Genomic DNA, 26501 nt, shown 5'->3' with positions numbered 1-26501 from the left:
ACAAATGGGGAACCACCACAGAAAAGGCCCCATTCTTGTGCTGCCACCTTCTGGACTTCTCATGGAGCGTGGCACATGAAGAAGGGCCTCGGGTGATGATAGCAGGGTTCGGGTCAGTTCATATGCACAGAGGTGGCCCTTGAGGATCACAGCCAAAGACCCCAGAGTATATTTGGCTGAGACCCTCTCCTCTATTTCCTTCCCTTCCCAGGTTGCAGTGCGTCTGCCAAGCCAGCCCAGCCCGGTGCAGCTGAAGGGGTTCCCCATTATGCAGAGGCAGACATTGTGAACCTGCAGGGGGTGACAGGCAGCAACACCTACTCTGTCCCTGCAATCACCATGGACTTGCTGTCCGGCAAAGATGTGGCTGTGGCCGAGTTTCCTCGAAAGCTGCTGGCTTTCAAGGAGAAGCTGGGAGAAGGCCAGTTTGGAGAGGTGAGTTCACGGCTTGCTCCTTACAATATGTGTACCTTCCAGCAAGGATTGCTGCAGCAGGAGGCGGATGATAAAGCATGGCATGGTCTGGTCATGGAGATAAGAGAAAGACTCAGCTGGACTGAGCACTAAGGCAAGAAGGCCATGGGCAGAAAAGAAAAAGGAGTTGGATAAACGATGGGCTGGGACAGGAATGCCAAGATGTTCTGATCAGGGGTGCCAGCTAAAGGGGACAGAAGGTGCTTCAGCCCCCTCAATATTTTGAAACAGGGGGCTGAGCCCCCCCAGTATTGAGGGGAGGGGGCTGCCACCCCCCGCTGCTCCTGGGTGAGCACCGGTGTGCTGGTTGGGGGTGGCGCTTTCCACCCTCTGTGCCCCCCCCCGATGGGTGAGTGTCTGCCCACCATGCCTGGCAATTGCCAGAGCGCCTTCCGCACAACAGGTGCCCCCCCCCCAATGTTGGGCCCAACTTGGTAAGGATCTTAATTCATTGGGACAGGTGATATCATCCTACTGGACATTGAATCGGCTAATAATGGGTGTCTAATAATAACAGCAATTTTTGTTTTGTCCATGGGGTGGGGCTATGAAACTTTCTGTGTTGCTCATCAGTAAAGGAGAAGTCCCTCCAGACCCACCGTCTTGGCCCTGGGACTGCGGGTGCCCCGGGCCAGGCACACCCCATGCGCACGTGTGTCTGGCATTAGCACACCCACTAACATCATAACTACATAAACATGTGGTTTATGTACTTATGTATGTGTGCTTACCTTGTGCACTTATTAATATTCATTTTATTTATCATAGAATCATAGAATGTTTAGGTGGAATCTTCTTTCTTGTAGTTTGGATCCATTGCTCCGTGTCCGCTTCTCTAGAGCAGCAGAAAACAACCTTTCTCCCTCCTCTATGTGACATCCTTTTATATATTTGAACATGGCTATCATATCCCCCCTTAACCTCCTCTTCTCCAGGCTAAACATGCCCAGCTCCCTTAGCCGTTCCTCATAAGGCATCGTTTCCAGGCCTTTGACCATTTTGGTTGCCCTCCTCTGGACACGTTCCAGTTTGTCAGTGTCCTTCTTGAACTGTGGTGCCCAGAACTGGACACAGTACTCCAGGTGAGGTCTGACCAGAGCAGAATACAGTGGCACTATAACTTCCCTTGATCTAGATGCTATACTCCTATTGATGCAGCCCAGAATTGCATTGGCCTTTTTTAGCTGCCGCGTCACACTGTTGGCTCATGTCAAGTTTGTGGTCAACCAAGACTCCTAGATCCTTTTCACATGTACTGCTCTCAAGCCAGGTGTCACCCATCTTGTATTTGTGCCTCTCATTTTTTTTGCCCAGGTGCAATACTTTACATTTCTCCCTGTTAAAATTCATCTTGTTTGTTTTGGCCCAGTTCTCTAATCTGTCAAGGTCGTTTTGAAGTGTGATCCTGTCCTCTGGGGTGTTAGCCACCCCTCCCAGTTTGGTGTCATCTGCAAATTTGATCAGGATGCCCTTGAGTCCATCATCCAAGTCGTTGATAAAGATGTTGAATAAGACCGGGCCCAAGACAGAACCCTGTGGCACCCCACTAGTCACTCTTCTCCAGGATGAAGAGGAACCATTGATGAGCACCCTTTGGGTCCGGTCAGTCAGCCAGTTACAAATCCACTGAGTGGTAGCATAGTCAAGACCGCATTTTACCAGCTTCTTTACAAGAATATCATGGGGCACCTTGTCAAATGCCTTGCTGAAATCAAGGTAGGCTACATCCACTGCGTTCCCTTCATCTACCAGGCTTGTAATTCTGTCAAAAAATGAGATCAGGTTCGTCTGACATGACTTATTTTTCAGAAATCCATGCTGACTATTGGTGATCACAGCATTCCTTTCTAGGTGCTCACAGATTGTTTGCTTGATGATCTGCTCCAGAATCTTCCCTGGTATTGATGTCAGACTGACTGGGCGGTAATTATTTGGGTCCTCTCTTTTCCCCTTTTTGAAAATAGGGACAACATTTGCCCTCCTCCAGTCTGCTGGGACTTCGCCTGTTCTCCAGGAATTCTCAAAGATGATTGCCAGTGGTTCTGAGATCACATCTGCCAGTTCTTTTAATACTCTTGGATGCAGTTCATCTGGCCCTGGAGACTTGAATACATCTAAACTAGCCAAGTATTCGTGTACTATCTCCTTAGTTATTCTGGGCTGTGTTTTCTCTACTGGATCATTTGCTCCAAATTCTTCAGGTCGGGCATTGTTTTCTTTATCGGAGAAGACTGAGGCAAAGAAGGCATTGAGGAGTTCAGCCCTTTCTGTGTCCCCTGTTTGCATTTCACCATGTTCTCCTCTGAGTGACCCCACTGTTTCTTTGTTCTTCCTTTTGCTACGAACATACCCATAAAAGCCTTTTTTGTTGCTTTTAACCTCTCTAGCAAGCCTGAGTTCATTCTGTGCTTTAGCTTTTCTGACTTTGTGTCTACACGTGCTGGCTATTTGTTTGAATTCCTCTTTGGTGGTTTCCCCCCTTTTCCATTTTTTGTACACATCCTTTTTTAATCTTAACTCAGTTAAAAGTTCTTTAGATAGCCACCCTGGCTTCTTTAGGCACCTTCCATGTTTCCGTCTCATTGGTATTGCCTGAAGTTGTGCTTTTACTATCTCCCTCTTAACAAACTCCCAGCCATCACGAACTCCCTTTCCTTTTAGTATTACTGTCCATGGGATCTCACCCAGCACTTCCCTAAGTTTTATGAAGTCGGCTTTCTTAAAGTCAAGAAATTGAGTCCTAGTATGCTTGGCTGCTCCTTTCCGTTGTATAGTAAACTTCAGAAGAGCATGATCATTTGCGCCTAATGATCCTTCCACTTCTACCCCATTAACCAGGTCATCGACAGTGGTTAGGACCAGATCTAAAATGGCTGTTCCTCTTGTTGCTTCTCCCACTTTCTGGACAATGAAGTTGTCTGCAAGGCCAGTGAGGAATCTGTTTGACCTTATGCTCTTGGCTGAGTTTGACATCCAACAAATATCCGGGTAATTGAAGTCCCCCATTACCACTATCTCCCTTCCTTTTGCATGCTTGGCCATCTGTTCCAGGAAGGCATCATCTATGTCCTCCGTTTGGCTTGGGGATCTATAGTAAACTCCCACAATGAGGTCACTGTTATTCTTCTCTCCCTTAATTTTGACCCAAATGCTCTCACTTTGGCTTTGAGGTTCTAAATCTTGGATCTCTTCACAGGTATACACATCCCTGACATATAACGCCACTCCTCCTCCTTTCTTGTCTGGTCTGTTTCTCTGAAATAGATTGTATCCCTCCATTTTTACATTCCAATCGTGGGACTTATCCCACCAGGTTTCAGTGATGCCTATTATGTCATATTTAGTTTGCTGTACCAAGAGCTCAAGCTCATCTTGTTTATTTCCCATGCTTTGTGCATTAGTGTACAGACATTGAAGTCCATTAGTCATTCCCCCGTGTCTCTTATTTAAGGATTTTTTCCTCCCACCACTAGGTCTGCTTGCTGTTTGCTCCATTTGGTCTATGACATTTGGATGATCATCTTCATCAATTGATAGACTCCTACCTTCAGGAGCACTGTCTCCCTCCCCCACATTAGTCAGTTTAAAGCCCTCCTGATGAGGTTTCTGAGTTTTTTGGCAAAAACATTCCTCCCAACCCGTTGTGAGGTGCAGCCCATCGCTTGCCAGAAGTCCATCTTCAAGAAACTGCAGTCCGTGATCTAAGAATCCAAACCGTTCCTGTTTACACCATTTGCGAAGCCAGCTGTTTACTTCCACTATTTTCCCCTCTCTCCCTGGGCCACATCGTTCAACTGGGAGGACAGATGAGATGACGATTTGTGCATTTAATTGCTTCAATTTCCTGCCCAGAGCCTCGTAGTCTCTTTTGATCTTCTGGAGGCTATTGCTTGCAGTGTCATTGGTTCCCACATGAACCAAGAGGAAGGGGTATTTGTCAGTGGGTTTTATGATTCCTGGCAGTCGTTCAGTTACATCTTGGATCTTAGCCCCAGGGAGACAGCACACTTCCCGAGACATCTTGTCAGGCCCACAGATCACTGCTTCTGTTCCCCTCAGTAGGGAATCCCCTATCACCACTACACGCCTCCTCTTAGGTTTGGTCGGGGTTCTTCCGTGAGCGGTCCGTTCCAAGGTCGCCTGCACATTCTCTGAGGACTGACTTTGCTGTTCATCTTCATATACCTGATCGACTGTAATGAGGGAGAGATCCTCAAATGGAGTCTGCTCTTCGTCTTCCATGCTAGGGGAGAGGACCTGAAAGCGATTGTGTATTTCTAAACAATCAGAGCGAACCCTGGGCCTCCTACTTCTTTGAGTCACGTTTCTCCACATATCGGGCTCCTGTGTTGGTGAACTAGCCTCCTTCCCAGGGGAGTCTCCTGTCTCCTCCTTGGTGGAGACGGTGTGCTCTGCTGCTTCCAAGAAGAGCTCCAGCTCTCTAATTCTTTGGAGTGTAGCTACACGTTCCTCCAGTTGCTGGACTTTGTCTTTTAGGAGGGCAATCAACATGCAATTATGATACCTTAGAATTCCTATAACACTTAGAATATGTAAACAGAGAAGAGATTGTTGCTTCAACCCAAGCCAATCCTGCTTCTCAGCTGGATGAACTGGTCTCTGGATTGGGCAATATTAATACAGGGACAGATTTGTCCAGTTTTCTAAGCTATTGCTTGTTTACTGCTTAGTACAGCTGTACATTGTACAGCTCAGTGATTAAGGGAAGAAATGCTGAATTTACCGGAACAGTGTCTGGTTCCTGATTTACGAGTTGATGTTACTTCTATCAAATACACAAGTGATTGTAAAGAAAAAGACTATGCCTATATTTGTCTGCTTGTCTATACTCCTGATTGTGAAGCACTTGTCCTTGGTGATATATTTTTCTGCGACTTTCCATTCTGCTACTAGGTCAATGTCTGTTGAAGTACCACTGTACTTTGGCAACGCTCTCCTCGTCTGTCACTGCTGACCTTCTGGAAATGAATGGAGGGTGTTAATTTGGAGGAGAATTATGCATAATAGGGGATGCTGGTGGCTTGGGATGCGGGTGGCGCTGTGGGTTAAACCACAGAGCCTAGGACTTGCTGATCAGAAGGTCGGCGGTTCGAATCCCTGCAACGGGGTGAGCTCCCATTGCTTGGTCCCTGCTGCTGCCAACCTAGCAGTTTGAAAGCACGTCAAAGTGCAAGTAGATAAATAGGTACCGCTCCGGCAGGAAGGTAAACGGCGTTTCTGTGCACTGCTCTGGTTCGCCAGAGGCGGCTTAGTCATGCTGGCCACATGACCTGGAAGCTGTATGCCGGCTCCCTCGGCCAGTAAAGCGCGATGAGCGCCGCAACCCCAGAGTCGGCCGCGACTGGACCTAATGGTCAGGGGTCCCTTTACGTTTACCTTTATGCATAATAGTAGAAACTGATAACTGCTTCACTGCATACGCTGCTCTGTCAGGTGTCCACTATGATCAACTGCCCAATAAAATAAAATACAAAATCACAGGCTCATGTGACCCACCTTATTTTTGTGATTGTGGAGTTTTTAAACTGCTTTTAATATTGTATTTTATTTATTGTAGCCTGCCATGGAAGCTGTCAATAATAATAATAATAATAATAATAATAATAATAATAATAATAATAATAATATTTACAGCTTTTATTTTAATAGCCACAGCTTCCAGCAAAGAATTCCCAGGATTCTTTGAGGGAAGACATGCACTTTATATTTATCTTATGGATCTGAACATAAATACCAGTGCAAATTAAACTCTTCTTTTCACCACAGCAGTGACGATACATGGACATGGTGACAGTATCACCACCAATGATGGCTTTCAATTTTTACTGAAAGTTCAGATTTTATTTATTTACTGATTTTTAAAAAAATGTACCCTGCCTATCAAGGAAAAGGTTTATTACCAGGGTGTATAATAATAAACCAATTTAAATTACAATGCATAGGAATAACAATATAGAAGCAATTAGATAAAACAAAAGTGAGTACAGTATCACTCTTTAAAAGACCTGAACAAATGAAGTTACTCTAGGGTTTTTTCTATCATTGTTCATATGGCAAGGCATTGTTTATTATAGTGTTCAGGCTCTTCTCACTATCCTTTCTAATAAACAATTGGTTTTGCATTTTTGTTGTGTCTCCAAAGCCTATTTGAGCAGAGGTGACCGTGGGACAGAAGCAATATGTGTGTTCCTCAAGTTCCAAAATGCCACTATCATATCACTTTCAGCTTTCTTAAAAGATAAGTGGTATGACAGAACCACTGCTGCCCTTTGTGTTCAAACATTTATTTTGCTCCAGTGTTTTCTCAGGTCAAACAATTTTGCAGATTTTTGAAATGCTATAAAATTATACCTCTATCTGTCGTGCCAGTTACAAAATCATAGAATTGTAGAGTTGGAAGGGATCACAAGGGCCATCTAGTCCAACCCCTGCAATGCAGGAATCTTTTGCCCAACGTGGGGCTTGAACCCATAATCCTGAGATTAAGAGTTTCAGGCTCTACCAACTGAGCTATGCAGCATGCTGGGCAAGCTCTGTTGGTCCTTAACTTTGATCTTGTGCAGATACTTTTGGGTAGGGGGTGAGGGGAGGGACACAACATATGTGTTCAGAAATCTCTTTGCATTTCTGAAAATCTCTGTGTATTTCTGCTGCATGTTTCTAGGAGTGCTGTTACATTGCTTGATTAACCAACTTAACTGATTGGTTATAAAAACTGGTCCAATAAAAAGTGGTTCCCTGTCCCTATCTCCCCACTGGAAACATAGGGATATGTTAAAGTTTAATGTGTGCATTATCAATTAGATAACGTGGCATGTGAACCCTTAAAGTGAAACAGCGATGACCCAGCAGCTCAGTCCTGGAGAGCCAGCTCAGGGCTCATCTGCCCTTATCTTTTGCCCTGCGCCTACTAGGCACAGGTCTGCAGTTTAAAGCCCCGTATCTGAGCGCTTTCCCCCCTGCCTTGACACTTTTGTCAGGAAAATGCGCTCTTTAATGCTGAATCGGAACAAACAGCAATTTGGGTTTTCTGCAGATTGCTGTTTGCTCTGATTCAGCGGTAAGGAGAGGGTTTTCGCGGGGAGAGCGCCCGGGTGAAAAAAGAAAAGTGTGCTTAAACGTGGTGCTTTAAAGCACGGACCTATGACTAGACATGCAGCACAAAAGGAGGTCTGGATGAGCCCTCAGAGGTGCGGCCTGGCTCTAGGAATTCGTTATTGTTCTGTCTGACTCCAGGCCTTGAGAATAAAGTTTGTTTTACTGTATGTTTATGGCAAGTTCCTGCGCAAACGACAAAGGACAAGAAGTAGTCTTTAGGCCACCGCCGTTTGAGGTACTTGCCACTGGCCTTCTTAGGGCTCATACACTTAGCTTTTGCCTCGTTCTTTCGAGACACAGCTCCATACTTAAAAGCTCTGTGTCTGAGCGGGGGGGGGAGGGGTTGCCCCCCAAACCTCACAGAAACCCGCTCTTTAAAACTCAGTGAGGGCAAATGCCAATTCAGGTTTTCTGCTGACTGCCTTTTGCTCTGATTGAGCTTTGAAGTTCACGTTTCACAGGGAAAGATCCAGAACAAAAATGATGCTCCTTAGAGATGGAGCTTTTAAGAGCAGAGGAAAAGTAAGTGTGGATAAACCCTTACACTTCATTTCCCCTGAACTCATTCCTCTGTTTCCCCCTCCGTGTCTAGATGGGCTTCCCAATGCAGTATTGCAATTCATTCATCTGATGAAGTTGATTGTGGTCCACCAAAACTCATGCTATAATATCGATTCGGTATTTTTATTCTGCTTTTCAACAACAAATGCTGAGCTCCGAGTGGCTCACAATAATCACAATAGCATTAAAACAACAAGCATTGCACTCATTGTACTATCAAATACAATAATATAAATATTATAAAATAAAGCAAACAACAAATTTATAAAAATGATTAGTACAATTCAATAAAGTCATAGTAATTCAAAATATCAGAAAATGTAAGAAATCATTCATCAAAATGATTAATACCGTTCAATAAATACGGTATGTTAGTTTTTTAGGTACCACAAGGTTTGGGAAGCTACAACAAACCAACAAGATTACAGTTCTGGAAAACGACTCAAAGTAAAAACTTCTCTGCCTCCTCACACGAATTGGAGGCTATCTAAACCCTGATGGGCATTACATGCCAATACTAGAGAACTATAAAGCAAAACATCAGTATTCATCTGTTAAATTCCTGATCCCCAGCAAATTTAGGCAAAACTAGTCATAGATCCATTTATGGTCATCCAGGCACCCAAATTCACAACACCAGATTGTTTTATTTCATACAAAATATGAAGAAGTTCATCTGATGGGTCACTCAGCCCTGGGGCTGATATCAGTCTGGTCATGTTGCCTCTCTCTAAGATCCTTGGCAGCAACTTTGTTGTGTCTGGGAAGCTTTCCATTATGGATAAGGGGACTTCAGTGGAGTGATAACACAACCAGAAGATAACAACCATCTGTCTGTACAGGAAATTCACAAGCAAACAGACTCTCAAATTGGCTGCACAGCACTTTGAACTCATTTCTACTCCAGAAGCAGAGGAGGAAGTGGGGGTGGGAGAAGAGTTGAGTGGGGAGGGGCAGGCCATTCTCATGACCTTGCTTTTTTTTTAAGTCCAGCCCTTCTCTCTGTGAGAGCTATTTGCCCAACCATTTCTGCTTTGCTGCCTTCCTTCCAGGTCCACCTGTGTGAAGTGGAAGGAGGGATGGAGCAGTTTGTGGAGAAGGATTTTGTTCCGGACGGCAACACTAGCCAACCTGTCCTCCTGGCTGTGAAGATGCTGAGAGCTGATGCCAACAAGAATGCCAGGTGCTTAGGAGGCGGAAGACAGCTGTAGCATTCCTAAGATCAGTTACAGCAGCTCCTTTACCCACAATCAGACCAAAAATAAACAGAATAACGTAAACAGAGCCCTGCTGGACTAGAACAAAGGCCCATCTGGTCCAGCATTCTGTCCTCATGGTGCCCCACCAGATGCCAATGGGAAGCCCGGGGGCAAGCAGGTTTCCTGCCCTGCTTGAGAAAGGAATCTTGAGTAAAATGCACCAAAAGGCTCTTAACCATTTATAATTACAGTTCAAAAGCATTAGGTGAAATACAAAGTATGTTCAAAACACTTCAGATACATTTTATTGCCGTAATCCTTGAAATAACGCTGTGAGGTAGGCTGGTATTAGTATCTGCATATTATAGAGAGTGCAGGAAGTGAGGCCCAAGAGTGTGACTTGCCCAAGGCAAAGAGAAGCTTCATGCTAGACTCGAGGCATGATTTGAACCAGGGCCTTTCGGATTTTCAGCTCAAGGCTTTCAGGCCCTGGGCCACATCTGTTCCCCATGCTGGATTTAATTTCACTTTTAATATGTATACTGCCTTTCTATATTACTATACACAAGGCAGTTTACAAGCTGAAAGACAACAAAATATACAACAAAGATGCTGATGTTTTAATGTATTTTTAATCTCTTGTTGGAAGCTGCCCAGAGTGGCTGGGGAAGCCCAACCAGATGGGTGGGCTGTAGGTATAAATTATTATTATTATTATTATTATTATTATTATTATTATTATTATTAATTACACACCTTATAACAATCTGATAGGATACAAAGGATTCATAATAAAAACATAGTAACTTTAAAACAAACAACTTTTACCAAATAAAGCTGTATTCAATAATCCATTAGAATATAACAGTACAAAATAAAATTAATTCTGAAACTATCAGCAAATAATAATCAGAAACTCACTCTTAACAATTATAATAAATGATTACTAAACTATAATCAAGTAAAATAACAGCAAGTGACAATGCATAAAATACCACGATACATACAAAACCATGGAAACTGAAAAACTGAAAGACAGACACACAATTTTACAAAATTATAATAATTTTGTTTCTGAAAGGAATGACTTCCTCAAGGAGATCAAGATTATGTCCAGGTTGAAGGACCCCAACATCATCAGGCTGCTGGCCGTGTGCATCACTGACGACCCCCTCTGCATGATCACTGAGTACATGGAGAATGGCGACCTCAACCAATTCCTCTCTCGCCAGGAGCCCCAGAGCTTGTCAGAATGCTCCACCCCTTCTGTCAGGTAGCTAATGAAGGCTGTGTGAGTGCTGGGTTGTGCACGGCCTCCTCTGTGTGCAGGCCTCATTGAGGTGGCAGCTGCTCCACATTCTGACTCCACAAGCCGCTGAGCTTGTGTGTGCGCATGTTGTACTGTGCTGCACAAAAGGACTCAAAGTGCAGTCCTTGGGCATTTCCCCCCGAGCCTTTACTGGAGCAAAGGGGGTCCTCATTATCCCTCTTCTGCCCCCCAGCAAGTATTTGATTCCCACCCATTTCATCCCACCACATCCTGCAGCCTTGTCTATTCACAGAACCATGATTGCTCTCCAGATGCTTCCTGTATAAATAATATTACAAGCTCGTTTTTTGCTCTGGGGAGACAACAAAATCAACGGCAGAGTGGAAGGGCTTGGTAAAAGTACTTTCTCTCATTTCACATTTCTGTCCAGGCTTTTGTCCATGATGGAACTCAGAGCAGCATATCTGAGTCTTCTAGTCAGTGTCCTCTCCAGGCGCTGGTCAGAACCAGACCTGCTTCGCTTCGGGAAGGTTGCCTGCACCCTGCAGGTTCAGAGTGTGGCATCCTGGGATGGATCCATAGGATTTGCTAGTTGGGGATGAAGACTGAGGTTGCTAAGGCAAGAGCTTGAAGAAGGGGGGGGCACCCAGCATGTTATGGGAGGACATACTGTCTGCATTAGGCAGAGTTATTTTGGAGAGCAGGAGATCTTCAGGCAGATGAGGATGATAAAGTGGGAAGCTGAGATCTATCAGAAAAAGAGCAGGAAAGGTGTAGCAGAGACATGGAAAAACTAAGGGTAGGAAGAGAGATACCGTACTATCTCGGGGACTTTGAATTATAGGAATCAGTGTAAAAGAAAAGCATCATCTATGTATCAAGTAGCCTTCACAACTGCATGTTAGGGCTCGCCAGCACTTCCATTTGTCCTGTCCCTTTCTCCTGGGGAGACCCTCTATTTGTGGCTGAATCGGAACAAGCAATAATTGATTTTGCTACAGATTGATGTTTGTTCCAATTCAGCGGTAAATAGAGGGTTTTCCTGGGGAAACAAGCAGAAAACCTCTCCGTCCCGTGCTTGACGGGCCCTGTATCTCCCTCTAGATTTACCCACCTAATTAGGGCTTTGCTTTTGCTCCTCCAGCTGATGATCAAACTACATGTGACTTCAAAGTGTGTTTTTAAGTAGCATGTTTAAGACTGCCCACATCTTTTTCTCTTATAAAAAGCAGCTGTGGGAGCCCTCAGTCAAGAGAGGCTGTAACAGCTGGATTAGTAGTTTGCCCCATGCATTCCCCCCCCACTCCCCCCCCAGCCCAAAGCTGCTATTTGCCCCATTTAAATGAACTCAAAATCAAAACCACCAGAATGCCTATATTACGCAAATCCAATTGAAAAAACACGTAAACATAATAGGCTGTATGATAACAATTGCAAAGTTATTTACTAGAAACTACTTCCTAAAAAATTAAATACAGCTTCTCATAAGTGTCAAAATCAACATCATGACATAATATATTACAATGTAGCTTATTCAGTTGACAACCAAGTCCAGTATGTACAAAATACAAATCCTATTTTGTCAGTGCCATAATACATTCATTTCTAATTTCTTCATCTTCTCTTGTATTTTTCTGTCTGACGTATTCCTTAGAAGAGGGACATGAAATAATGTCTAATGACGATGATAAAGTTGGTAGACAAAAGAAACTGGCACTGGCAGACAAGACAAGGATTTTTAATTTGTGTACCTATTATGTTACAAAGTGTCTGTGTTTGTATGATTTAGAACTACGCACAGCTGATGAAGCCCCTTCGGGCGAAACAGGGGAATATCCAGGAAAAATACAAGAGAAGATGAAGAAATTAGAAATGAATGAATTATGGCACTGACAAAATAGGATTTGTTAATTGTACATATTGGACTTGGTTGTCAACAGAATAAGCTACATTTTAATATATTATGTCATGATGTTGATTTTGTTACTATGAGAAACTGTATTTAATTTTTTAGGAAGTAGTTTCTAGTAAATAACTTTGCAATTGTTATTATACAGCCTATTATATTTACATGTTTTTCCATTTTAATAAACAACATATTTTGGGTGGCAGCAGTTTGACAGGAAAGTAGACACGAAGGAAGCATGCTTTCTGCAGTTTGGACACTAGGCTGGCCACAAGCCATTCCTTCTCTGGTGCTTCTTATTTCCTTCAGCTATGCCAACCTGAAATTAATTGCCACACAGATTGCTTCTGGCATGAAGTATCTGTCCTCCCTGAATTTTGTCCACCGCGATCTGGCGACACGCAACTGCCTGGTAGGGAAGAATTACACAATCAAGATCGCTGACTTTGGCATGAGCCGGAACCTCTACAGTGGAGACTACTACCGGATCCAGGGCCGGGCCGTGCTCCCCATTCGCTGGATGTCCTGGGAGAGCATCCTTTTGGTAAGCCTCATCCTGCACGTCCTCTTAGAGCTGGTGACCACATGGAGCCTGGATTCATCCTTTCTGTACCGAAAAGCCAAAGACTTGTGTATATGGGAAGGAAAGGAGGAGAATGGGTCGTGGGCTAGGTGAATATTGAAAAGCACATTCTTAAGGTTTTTAAAAATTATACTTTTAATCAAGAATCCAGTTTGATACCATGGTTGGCTTTGTTAGCATCCTGCAGGAATACAAATTAGAATTGCCACTCTATTTTTAAAACATTCCTTTGCCCCATCATGCTTTTATTTCTCTAAGTGAACACAGGCAATTGACCTTTCAAGGGTTCCTTCTGATAGCAAACTCCCTGATGGTGACCACAGAAAGGAGAGCTAATGTTTAAAGAAGCTGCTATTTCCAGGCAAAGGCCTGGAAATAGCAGCTTCTTTAAACATGCCCTGCAATTCCAGCTGTGCTTCTCCACCAATGAGGGACTGAGAACTAGACTACCAAACTAGACTGCCCCATAGCCTGAAAAAGTGTCTTCTGCTGTTGCCACATATTTTTCTCCTGGAAGTCTCTTTGGGCTCTTGGGAGATGTACATCCCTGGATGTCTAAGTGCATGTTCCTAAATGGTGTGCTTTCTTTCTCCCTCTCTCCCACCCACCCATTTATCCGTCCAGGGCAAGTTCACCACAGCAAGTGACGTGTGGGCGTTTGGTGTGACACTCTGGGAGACTTTCACCTTTTGCCGCGAGCAGCCATATTCCCAGCTCTCAGATGAACAAGTCATTGAGAACACAGGAGAGTTCTTTAGGGATCAGGGACGGCAGGTATGGAAACAACAGGAAATAGGAAAAAACAAAATCTACCAGGTCATCTGCTCCATTATGGGACACTTGCATGTGCTTTAGGTGAAAAAGAGGACAGGACCACTGCACTTTTAAGAGTGTTGCATGCAAGATCCCAGGGACTTACCCAGGGTTCTGTTTCCTTGAAATTAGGGACAGTGGATGCTATGATACAGTGGTACCTCGGGTTAAGTACTTAATTTGTTCCGGAGGTCCGTTCTTAACCTGAAACTGTCCTTAACCTGAAGCACCACTTTAGCTAATGGGGCCTCCTGCTGCCGCCGCACCGCCAGAGCCCGATTTCTGTTCTTATCCTGAAGCAAAGTTCTTAACCTGAAGCACTATTTCTGGGTTAGCAGAGTGTGTAACCTGAAGCGTATTTAACCTGAAGCGTATATAACCCGAGGTACCACTGTATATAGTTTATTTACACATATATGCAACCTGAGCCTAAGATGAAGAAGTTTACAGCATCAACACCCCAGAAGGTCACATTTTGGATTCCCACAGAAGTCAAGCGTGGCTTCTTCCATGACCCTGCTTCCAGCCCAGCTCACACACACCCCCCAATAATTACAAGGGACTCAGGCATCGTGCACGCTGAACCCCCAAATGCACAACAGTACTTTAGTTGGTTTATAAGCTGCTTTCCCACAGTGAATTTTATCCGAAGCAGCTCACCACAAACACCAGCTTATCAATGTACCAAACATCCCCCTCGCAAAAAATGTTTACAAAATTTATCAATAAATGTGAGTGTCAAAAATATTTACAAGCACAATATTACAAAGAAATAATATAATCTTAATACATAAAATGAAAGGTAATTCCCATGGCTTCCTTTCCTACCAGAATTGTGATCTGTTTTAAAATAATTATAGATTAAATCTTGCACTTACACTCATCCAGCTGGCATCCCATAAATACAGTGGTGTTTTTGTTGTTGTTGTGTGCTGTTTTCCTTGACAGGGACTCAAGGCAGCTATGGTGCTGTGTTCTGGGGGGGGGGGGGTGGGAGAGTTTGAAACAGGATAATAAATAAGCCATGATTAGATTCTGGAAAGATTTACAAACCTGTATTGTTGAATAGAAACATGGGTGAATGTGGGATTGAGGGAATGGATGCAATGAAGCAGAATATTATTACTGGAGCTTTAAAAAATGGAGAGTCAGAAAAATGGGTGGGATGGGAACAAAATCAGTGTGACACTTCTGCTAGAATGAAGAACGTGGCTTCCATTCTTCATATGTAAATGAGGAGGGAAAAGATGCTCTTCCTTACCTAGTTATGATGAGGATGAACACAATGAAGAGGAAACATACATTTGAGCCCAAGTACAGTATAAATCAGGGACGGGGGTGGCGCTGTGGGTTAAACCACAGAGCCTAGGACTTGCTGATCAGAAGGTCAGCGGTTCGAATCCCCGCGACGGGGTGAGCTCCCGTTGCTCGGTCCCTGCTCCTGCCAACCTAGCAGTTCAAAAGCACATCAAAGTGCAAGTAGATAAATAGGTACTGCTCCGGTGGGAAGGTAAACAGCCTTTCCGTGCACTGCTCTACTTTTGCCAGAAGCGGCTGAGTCATCCTGGCCACATGACCCGGAAGCTGTACGCTGGCTCCCTCGGCCTATAGAGCGAGATGAGCGCGTAACCCCAGAGTCGGCCACGACTGGACCTAATGGTCAGGGGTCCCTTTACCTTACAGTATAAATCAGGAAAGCTGTGATCTTCCAAATGATGTTTGACTTCAACTCCCATTGTCTCTGGTTATTGGAGCCAGGCACATCGGAAGCACATTTCTCCCCTCAAAAAATTCTGGGCACTGTAGTTTAACCCACACAGAGTTACAATTCTCAGCAACTCTGCATCAATATGCAGTGCCCAAAATTACAGGTGAAACTCAGAATATTGTGGAAAAGTTCATTTATTTCAGTAATTCAACTTAAAAGGTGAAACTAATATATGAGATAGACTCATGACATGCAAAGCGAGATATGTCAAGCCTTTATTTGTTATAATTGTGATGATCATGGCATACAGCTGATGAAAACCCCAAATTAACAATCTCATAAAATTAGAATATTAAATGAAATCAGCCAAACAAGGATTGCAAATAGAGTAATATTGGACCTCTGCAGAGTAATATAGAGTAATATTGGACCTCAGTGGACGCTCAGGCCAGCAGTGGTTGGGGTGGTGGTGGCAGGCAAGCTGTGGTGGGGAGGGCAAGCGGGCAGGGTGGGGGGATGGCCTGATTTCCCATTTGCACTACGGCATGTTGACAATTTTTCACCCCTGTCTGGAAGCACTCCAAGCCTTGAGTAGTCTGGGGTGCCCCACTAGCAGAACCTTCCTTGCCTTGCAGATCATGGCATCTTCTTCTTAGAACAAGGAAAACGAGAGTTCTCATGTGGTCTACTGGGTAGAGTGATTGGTCCTGAGTTCAAATTCCCCCAGAGCCATACAATTATGTCAGCCTCTGATTAATCCTTCTCTCAGCCTCAACTTGTAAGCCATCCTGGATTCTTTGGAGGAAATGGGGCTACAGATCTGATTAATAAGTAATCATTAATAAATGAAGTAGATTACTTTCAGCTACATTCCAGCTCTGCTGTTACATGCCACAAATTAAATCTGAAGTCTCCGGCTTCTAGTGTCTTTTTGAGAGGGGTTTTATCTGCCTTTATTCAGTATCTGTCCTCTCTCTCTCTTTTTCCCTATTTAAAGACCTACCTTCCGCAGCCTGCCTGCTGTCCTGATCCTGTATATAAGCTAATGCTCAGCTGCTGGAGACGAGACACCAAAACCCGACCCTCCTTCCAGGAAATCCATTGCCTGCTCCAAGAAGCAACCACTTTGTAGTGATGCCTTTCCTTCATGCCCTAAATACTCTGGACCGTCCCAGCCCATCTGCCCTCAAAAACTTACACATAGAACTGAAGCCACTTCACCTGGACTCACAATTTCTTTCAGTAGCGGAGTTGGGACCTTCGTTATCGGCCACCAAAGGAAAGGAAAGGAAAAAGATGGGATCTGACCAGGTCTACCACACAACCTCATTCAAGGTGCTATACTTTGGATTGGCAAAGACTGGGAGAAGGGATGTTATTTATCTTGTAATGTCATAGGTTCCGGTTTATGAATGGGTTTAGTCTGCGATGGGAAGAGGAAAACACGACTCTTATTTTCCTCTGAAGGAGGAACTTGAGATGTAGTCTGACTACACAGACTTGAGGTGGGAATAGGCAAACACACACACAGCTAGGAAGAGCGCCAGCACTTTATGCCCGGGGCTGTGTGTGTGTGTGTGTGTGAGAGAGAAAGAGATGCAGTTCTGCCTGAGTGTAGAAAAAGAGTAGAATATGATACTGGATGTAGAATTTGGCTTCTTTAGCTCAGCTTTCATTTCAAATAGGAATAAGTTTTATGGTCTTTATTACCACGCCTATACACTTGAAAGCGTATGGACAATGCTTGCTGAAATCTCAGAAGCCAGAAAAATCGCTGAGGTAGGTTTCCAGTGGTTTGTGAGACAGTCCTAATGCACCCCTCCCAAATAATTAACCAGATATGAAAAATTGTGCAGATTTGCCCAGCTTGCACATTTTACACAATAATCAGAATTTGGATCACTTTGTGCTGGTTAAATCTTCTTTTTTAGTGTGGAGCACAGACTGCCTCAATTTAGGGTTTTTTTGTATGCTATATGAAATATAGAAATGTCTCCTCCTATACACTCCAGATCTAAAGCTTCTGAGAATCTCTCGCTTTATCTATTTTAGAGCGCATGAAGATTTTTAATACTGTGTACAGTCCTGGTTTCTCCCATCTCAAAAGGGTTAACATAGAGCTGGAAAAAGTGCAGCAGAGGGCAACTAAAATGAACTGGCCAAAGTGGCCATTTTAGGCACTTTAGATTAGAAAATGGCAAGTAATGGAGGGCATGATAAAGGCTTAGAAAATTATTCACAGTGTGGAGAATGATAATTTTTTCTCACTATCCCTCATAAGGCTAGGACTCACAAGTATGCAATGAAATCTATGGCACATCAGTTCAAGAGTCAAAAGAGAGCGTTATTTCCTACTATGGATAATTATCATATGAAATTCAGTGCCACATGCTTTGGTGATGGCCACTGGCTTAGATGACTTCGAAAGGGGATTAGATAAATTCATCAAGGGTGCAGTCCACAAGTGGCCATTAGCCATGACAGCTAGATTTCCAGCTTCAGGGACAGCTTATCTCCTAATTCCGGTTACTGGGACCAAACAGTGAGGTTCCTGTTTCTGGATTTCCCAGAAGCCTCTGGCTGGCTTTGGTCTGATGCTCCAAGTTTCTACTTATGAGGATACTTCACTTATTGCCCAGGCTTCACCTCTCTGTAGCATCCCATTCTTTCATCTTTTTTCTCCGGAGCCTCAAAAGCTCATGCTCCAAGCTGTTTGGAGAAGGGGAAAGGCCTATCATTTTGCTTCTATGTAATAGCTGCCTTCTGCAGAATAGATTCCTGGGATTGTTTAGTAGTAGGGCATGGTATCTACCAAAGTTCCCTGTCAAACTCTTTGTATTTGTACCTTCAGAATTTGTAGGCTGGCCCATAATAGCAATGGAAGATGCGTAGAGTTGGGATGTTCAGCTACAGCAGAGTAAGCGGCTAGATTTAGCCTTCAACAGTCAGGGCAGCACAACGTTGCAAAATCTGCCTTTTGGAATTGGGCTATATCTGGAATCTAGGGAATAGGAGAGCTCTGAAATAAAGAAGGCTGTCACCATACAAGGGTCTCTGCAGACAACTCCCATTTTGATCGAGTCACAAGCTGACAGTGAGGCAGCGGAGGTGTGGCAGGTGGCTTGCTTGCTGAAAACTAGAGATAGTATGAAACCTCTTGAGGTGGCCTACTACGAGGGGATAGGAGCTCTTGTAAGGCTGCTACTCTTTCCGTGAGGCCTGGGCAGGTGAATGGTGAAGGGCTAGCAAACTGGAGGCAGTTGGGTACCAACCAGGGAGCAGCTGAGAACCAAACTAGGCATGAAGCAGGCAGCTGCATCTGTACTTACATACCTCTGCCTCCTTCCCATATAAAGTGGGAGGTTGGGGGAGGTCTGAGGAAAGAGCTGGATTCTTGGTCTTTCCTCCCCTGTATTATCTTCCCCAGCCAAGTTCACTTTTGCCATCGGACCAAAGTCGGGAGAAAAGTGTCTGAAGCAGCAGAGTAAAGGGAGGTGAACCTGAGGAGTAGAGAGCCAGCTTCTCTCAGATGCATGTACCTTTTGTTGTGGAAAAAGCCAGACCCCACCCTCACACGCCCCACACTTTATACATGGAAGGGGCAGATGGGTGAACAAATGCGGCTATTTCCATCATGTCTGCTTTGGCCCTTGGCCTGCACAAGTTGCTCAGACTAAAGTGCCAGGCAAAATAAGTAAGTTTTATAGGATCAGGCAGTAATCTATTGGCTGTTTGTGTCAGCTCAGCCACAGGCAGATTGCAGGTCTTTTCAGCAAAGTGGCTTAAGACCTCCAGTGCCTTATGGGATGTTCCAGTTGATTATGTCCCATATTCATCGACAGGAGGGGGCGGGCATCTTGTTTCAAGCACCAAAATGTGTTGGGCTAGCCTTTTGTGAATGGCAAGCATGCTTCTTCTTTCTTTTTGCAAGGTTTAGTGAGGTGAACCTGTGAGACTTTGTGATTTCAGATCTGAAAATCTTTGACTTCTTGCTCTTCTGGGTGTGGAGCATGGAGTTGTAATCACAGTCCTATGGCCTCCAATGTGGCAATTCACATGGGTGGGGTGGGAGCCATCAACAAGCAGATGAAGCATATTAAGGGATGAATAGATGACTTCCTTCTGCAGCAGGACTTGGCACCAACATGTGGGTTCTGAACAAAGTCAAAATTGTCTCTATGGATCTGGAAACCATCTGGAAACCACAGCCCTAAAAGCATAGTTCTCAAGGTGTGAGGTAGGCTTCTGGGACAGCGCAGATAAGAGAAAAGAGAGAGACAGATTGTTCCCTGAAACTGCAAGGCCAGTTTGGGGTATGTTTTGACTGGGCTGAGAGATGGATTGCATCCTTTCACTCCCAGTCAGTCATGGGTGGCTCGGTGCCTAATTTCAACATGTACTAATAGTTTGCAAAATGTGTGTGTTTTGCTCTTTCTCTCATTTGGCACTGCTCTTCACTTTCTTGGGATCCATCATGCAAGGAACCTTAAATCATGCTGTGTCCGTCTTCCTTCCTTTCCCTTTGATCGCGAGCCAAGGACAGGGGGAAGGAGCTCTTGCCAGGCCTCCTTTTGGTCTTTGTATCTTGGGAGGCTCAAGCATTCCAGTTCTTCTTTTCGGATTATCACCATCGTCAGCATCATGTTCTTTGTATGCTGCCTTTCCTTAGTTAAAGCAATGCTCAAGGCAGCTTACAACATGAAAATATTTACATAATTATGAACACAACTGAAACAATTATAAACAATGATTAAACACATCAAAATGTACAAATCTGAACAATTTCCACATTAATCATAAGAAGATCTAAAAATCAAGATAAAAATAATATCTATAACAGCAACAAAAGCCTTTCGGCACTTTTAGTGGTTGCTTCATTTAAATATAACTTTGTCAGACTTGATGCAAGTCAGTCTGTGGGGAGAGACTGGCAGAAGTGAGCTGAGGCAGACCTGGGCAGAGTGAAATAATCAGGATAACTGAGGAGTCTTCTTCCTTTGGTGTCAAACTCTCCACATACCCCTCTGTCCAGCATCCTGAAAGGCACCACGCTATTTTCCCTGCTAGAGGATATACATTCTTGCAATTGCCATTTTACAATTACTTACTAAGATCTAAATATCTCACTTAGATGTCTGCACAAACAGCCTGGCTTCCTTCTATGGGCTTTGCTGCTTCTGATTCAGTAGCATTCAGCTAATTTGCATCTTAGTGACTGCTCACTTACTCATACCACAAAACTAAACTAGGGGTGAGGGAATTTTGGACCATGAAATGTGGGGAGGTAAGATGTGCGTCCATAGCTCACTGCCTTCCAATGGGCTCCTCACTTTTTAAGGATTTTTAAGGATTTTTGCACTTTTGTTGGTAGCACTGGTACGTGCAATTAAGCACATGCTTGTTTTATTTTGTCGCCAAGGGAGTCTTGTAACTAGATTTTTGAACTATGAAATCGCAGATATAACAAAGAAAAACAAACACCAGAAACCCCACCTTTCATGTAAAGAGAAGAATCTACTTTTTCTCCCAACTGTAAAGTTGATTTTTTAATTTTTTTACCATAGTAACACCACATTATATGCTAGAGCTTCCCACCATTGGTGGTTTAGATGGAGGTGAAATAACTCATGTTTGTAAATAGCTTGCTACCTGATTGCTTATGGGAACTAAAATTCCATCCAAGCTCCAGATCACCAGGTTGGGAAGGTTCTGTAATCCCCCCCCCCCCCGCCTTCCAGTCTCTCCCTCCCTGCCTTTCTCTCCTATAAAAGGCTCAGGTGTATGTATTTAAGCAGACATTTTATGAAATTATTCACAATATAGGTCATATTTGCACCACATAACAAATGAATTACCGAGACATCAAATAACACAGAACTGCAGTATGTCACAAGTGAAGATGCTGTCTTAACAACAACAATTTCTTTTTATAAATAATGCTATTGTATACAGGCACACTTTGGTCAACTCTTCATAAAGCACCTTGGTAGAAGCCTGGTTTAAAAACCGGGCTCAGGGCGGCTAACAGCAAATATAAAACATTGATTAGAATGCAATTTAAAAACAGCATAAAGCAGCATAAAATACAACATAAAATGCAGCATCAATATCAATAAAATTCTAAAATTCAGGGGTCATTTTTTTGGGGGGGGAGAACAAAACCCAGTCAGTAGACATCAAATGATCACCAGGGCTAACTGGCCAAGTTGGTCCTACAAGGCCAGCAAGGAGACCAGGGTTGAATTTAAATGTGGGGTCCCAGAAAGGGTTTCTTCATAGAAGAGGACAAGGAAAAGGGAATAGAGGACCAGGCTAATTCAAATTGAAGGCCAGGCGGAATAGCTCTGTCTTACAGGCCCTGTGGAAGGAAATCAAGTCCTGCAGGGCCCTAGTCTCGTGGGACAGAGCATTCCACCAGGTCGGAGAGGTCACTGAAAAAGCCCTGGCTCTGGTGGAGGATAGTCTGGCTTCCTTAGGGCCCGGGACCTTTAAGCTATTATTATTCATGGTCCTTGGGGTGCTCTGTGGGACATACCAGGAGAGGCGGTCCCGTAAGTACGATCTAAAAAGTTTGGGAAAATAAAAAGAAACAGTTTATTTTAGAGCAGGTTGTATATTGCATCCATCACATTGCAAGTTGTCACCTACAAGTGGAAGTGGACCTAGCAAGGAACAGCAGATGTTTCAGGGTGGAGGGCTCCTGTTTGGAGTGTGGGCCAGCTCAACCACCTACGTCTTTGTTCAGGATACTCCGTTCCATTAACCCCCTCCTAGTTTTCTGACATACACACAACTTTCCCCCAACAGATGCTCAGCTTTCTGTGGCCACTGAAAAGGGGTTGATAAAGGGGCTGCCTTACTGTCAGATCCAAAATTTGTTGTTGTTAGGGTCTGCTCAGTAGGTGCGGTGAGCCTGAAGCACCGACCCACCCCCTCAGACACAGAGGCAAGTGTGCCCTTTCTCTGAGTACCAGCAAATGCTATTAAGTGTCATGACCACTGCTGAATATAGAGGTCACCTATTGCTGCCATAGCTAATAACCACTCACAGATTTTCCCTGCATGAATTTGTGTAATACCCTTCTAAAGCCAGCAGCCATCACTACAGCATCTGACAGCTAATTAACTATTATTGTTTGTTAACTAAAAGGTAAAGGTACCCCTGACCATTAGGTCCAATTGCGGACGACTCTGGGGTTGTGCTCTCATCTCGCTCTATAGGCCGAGGGAGCTGGTGTTTGTCCGCAGACAGCTTCCGGGTCATGTGGCCAGCATGAATAAGCCGCTTCTGGTGAACCAGAGCAGCGCACGGAAACTCCGTTTACCTTCCCGCTGGAGCGGTACCTATTTATCTACTTGCACTTTGATGTGCTTTCGAACTGCTAGGTTGGCAGGAGCAGGGACCGAACAACGGGAGCTCACCCTGTTGCGGGGATTCGAACTGCCAACCTTCTGATTGGCAAGTCCTAGGCTCTGTGGTTTAGACCACAGCGCCACCCGCGTCCCTTGTTCACTAACTATGTACCATATAAAGAAGCAATGTCCTGGAACTCCTGCCAACCAGTTTCATTGGATAAGCGCAAGTTCTGCTATTATTAGCAAGAAAAACTTCTCTTTGTCTCCTTCTTCACAGTGTATAATTTTATAAACCTCCCATCATATACCGCATTGCCAGTGACAAAATGACTATCATGGAGGGCATGTCATAACACAAAAATTGAGTGCAGCCACTGTGAAGCTTTTCCCACAATTGTATGGGAAAAGGCTTTGGGAAAATGTTCCTTGGCTTCTTAGCGTAAGACTAAAGGTAAACATTATATTAATCCTTTTTAGCATTTTCCTCCAAAAATAATGTCAATAGCAAGCATAGCCACACTGTATCAAAAAACTAAACTCTGTCTTCACACATTTACAGCAATTGTATCAAATAGAAAACTGGTCTTCAGAGCGCACTTCCATGTGTGGTTGTGCATACACACATTGATTTTGGTCATTTTGTAAATCTCAAAAATGATGATCCAGAGTGTTACAATGGGTATGCCTGAGTGGTATTATGCTTATGAAAGTTCCCTCAGATTCAAAGGTGCAAAACTAGTTGTAGTTCTTTGGAACCTGGTCTGTTTATAATATGTTGTATGTTAGGCTTCTTGCTTGTAACGATAGTACAGTATTTGTCTTTTGGTTGTACTCCATTCCTCTCAATGCAGAGCACATTTTTCTGAGATGTTCCGAGCTATCACTGCCAGTAATTGGCCCCTCTGCTTTATGGTGAACACTGGTAGCTGTGTTCCCTTCATCTCTAGTAAATATTAATGTCAGGCTGCTTAATATTAGTTTATGACTATAGTACTCATTCAAAAACAGCCCTGTATTTTGAAATGGAGACTTAAAGACCAATGTATAGTTTTTTCTTTATTTATTCTCTGTAAGGCCACATTGAACTGTATTCCTGTAAAATGATCCATTTGTAAATAAGATTCTTTAAAACAATTCCTTGTGCTTCTGAAGTGAAAGTGGAGGGTGGTCAGTCCTGAGTTCATTGATCAGTCTTCATGCTTTAATGGCCTTGCAGATCTCAGTTTAGCTTCTCCCCAGCACAGTAATAATGGGGGGGGGGGGCGACACTACATTAATGGTGAGAAGTACAGTCTAACAGCAAAGTTCATGTTAATAAAGGAGGTTATTTGAGCAGCTGGAATGAAGACTGGAATGAAGAACGACTTCTGCCTCACCAACACAATGTATGGAGACATTCAAGGAATGTAGGGGCAGTAGTTGTGGTCTGCAATCCACTGCCTAATGCTTGCCAAAGACACTGTTCTACCAGCCACTGCCAAAAAAGAGGAAATGCAATGTCAAAAAGGGAGAGCAGATTTACAGATGCTAATTTCTATGAATAAAAGCAAATTTAGAAATAATTACTGCCAGTGCTATTTTTCTAGAAAAAGAGGTGCTGGAACTCACCATTAAAGCCTCCTTTATTTTCTTATAATGGCAATGGTGCCCACCTGAGAGGTGCCGGGACTGAGTTCCAGTGAGTTCTGGCTGAAAAAAAGCCCTGATTACTGCAATTTAAATAGAAATTCAGTACATCTCACCACAGTGCAGAAGAGTGTGACCATGTGCCAGTCAGCTGCCCTGGTAATAACCACTGAATGGGCAACCTTGAGAACCCTGCTCTCTCTTCTTTGACAACACTACCCTTCACATGGAGAACTGTCCTTCATCAAGTAAGACACACAGCCACCCTACAACTGAGCCAGAGCAAGGAGCAGTCGTGACACTGTATGGACACCATGACCTCTGGAAAAGCACCTCATCCCAAAAAACCACTACTTCTCCACAGCCCAGTAGAGCAAATGTCAGAATTGCAGGAGGGCCCAGAGCCAATGCTGCCTTGTTGCCATTGCAACTAATGTGGCTCAGCAGCTATGTTGAGCCGAGTTTTGAATCTGTTCAGCGAATGAAGTGGCTGGCACTGCCCCTAACATATACATGTCAGAGCATCATTCATGAAGTGATGCTAGCCAGTGTCTCAAATGGGACCAGAGCAATTCTTGTTTCCAGGGCAAGCCCAAGACCACTTGGCACAAAATGGTGCCCTCCTCCCTGGCAGGAAAGAAGTGGTGAGTGCACATCTATGTCAGGAACAAGGGGGTAATAAAGATCTGCATTTGGACCCGCTACCCCTGTGGATCCAGCTGCCCAAGGTGGTCGCCTCACCTTGCCTCATGGCTGGGCTGCCCCTTCTGGGTCCAGGCGGCTGCGCCTCCATCCCTGCTGGGCAGTTGGCCAGCACATACGCACAGAGCAGCCCCAGAATTCCACTCGATTCCTCAGCCACCATCACTAACAAGCAAGTGAGAGAGGGCTACATGTCACTTGGCCGGGACTGAGGCGTTCTCAAAGTAAAGGAAGGATTGAACTCTGATTAATAAGAATACACACAGAGGCTTGAACCAGCAAGACTCTGGGAAGGGTGCATATACTAATCTGTCTCTCCACCCCCTGGCCCAGGTCGTTTTATTCACAAGACACTTTTTTACAGAGTGTTCTAAGAACCAATCAGATTTCTTCTGAGCATTTCAACAAACCCCATGTGGGGAAAAGTTAAACTACCAAAACTAATTAAGCATGGGGTAAATAAAACAGAACTACAAAGGAGTGCATTTGGCAACCCCGGGAGGTGATAAACAAGCAATATATATGATAAGAAGGATGGCCAGGAAGACAGTGATCATTATCACCTTCAGGTGAGATCTGTTTCCTGGCCCTAAGATTAACACCCTAAGATTAACAGAAAAGCTACATCAAAAGAAGCTGCCTACTTTCTTTGATGACTCAGGATGCCTGCCTGCAGTACTTGATTTGTCAAGAAAGAGATATGGAACAAGGATGCAGAGGTGTGGATTGATCAAGAATCGTATTTAAATAGTTCAAACCCAGTCAATGCAATGCTCTCATTGCTGACACATATGGCTTACTCTATATTTGTTATACCGTATTTTTCGTCTTAGAGTGCGCACCGGCCCATAGGGCGCACCTAGTTATTTTTTTGGGGGGGGAATAAAGAAAAAACTTTTTATTTCCTCCCCAGGTGCAAGGCTGGGGTGGGGGAAGCCCGAGCTTCCCCTGACCCCAGCCCCCAGAACAGGCTGCTATCCGCAAGCCTAGGGAGCCCGTGGGAACTCCCGCCGGGCTCCCCAGGCTTGTAGATATCTGCCCGAAGCCCGGGGTGCGCTGCAGAGCGCTGCCCGGGTTTCAGGCTGCAGGCTTTTTAAAATACAAATAGAAAACAGCAAAAAGCCAAAGACTTGTTCCCCAAAGTCTTTTAAAAAAAGAAAAAAAGGCTTGAAGTTGGCCCAAAC

The 26501-nt window shown here is 44.1% G+C and overlaps 1 protein-coding gene and 1 long non-coding RNA gene across 2 annotated transcripts in view; one reads left to right on the top strand and one right to left on the bottom strand.

Moving 5' to 3' along the window:
* DDR2 (discoidin domain receptor tyrosine kinase 2) overlaps nt 1-24123 on the top strand; it is a 68527-nt gene extending 44404 nt beyond the window's left edge. Inside the window, exons 12-17 of the mRNA XM_083446411.1 lie at nt 212-435; nt 9207-9337; nt 10435-10626; nt 12839-13073; nt 13737-13886; nt 16631-24123. Of these exons, the coding sequence (XP_083302537.1) occupies nt 212-435; nt 9207-9337; nt 10435-10626; nt 12839-13073; nt 13737-13886; nt 16631-16765 (1067 nt within the window). The 3' untranslated portion in view covers nt 16766-24123. The remainder of the gene's footprint in view (nt 1-211; nt 436-9206; nt 9338-10434; nt 10627-12838; nt 13074-13736; nt 13887-16630) is intronic.
* Nucleotides 24033-25350, bottom strand: LOC310680149. The gene is made up of 2 exons (XR_014512666.1): nt 24598-25350; nt 24033-24463 (listed from the first exon to the last, which is right to left on the bottom strand). It is a non-coding gene; the product is annotated as an uncharacterized lncRNA (long non-coding RNA).
* Between the last annotated feature and the right edge of the window lie 1151 nt (nt 25351-26501).

Source organism: Podarcis tiliguerta (assembly GCF_965153285.1).
Source record: "Podarcis tiliguerta genome assembly, chromosome: 6".
Classification (NCBI taxonomy): Eukaryota; Metazoa; Chordata; class Lepidosauria; order Squamata; family Lacertidae; genus Podarcis; species Podarcis tiliguerta.
This window is presented reverse-complemented; position numbering and strand designations above follow the sequence as displayed.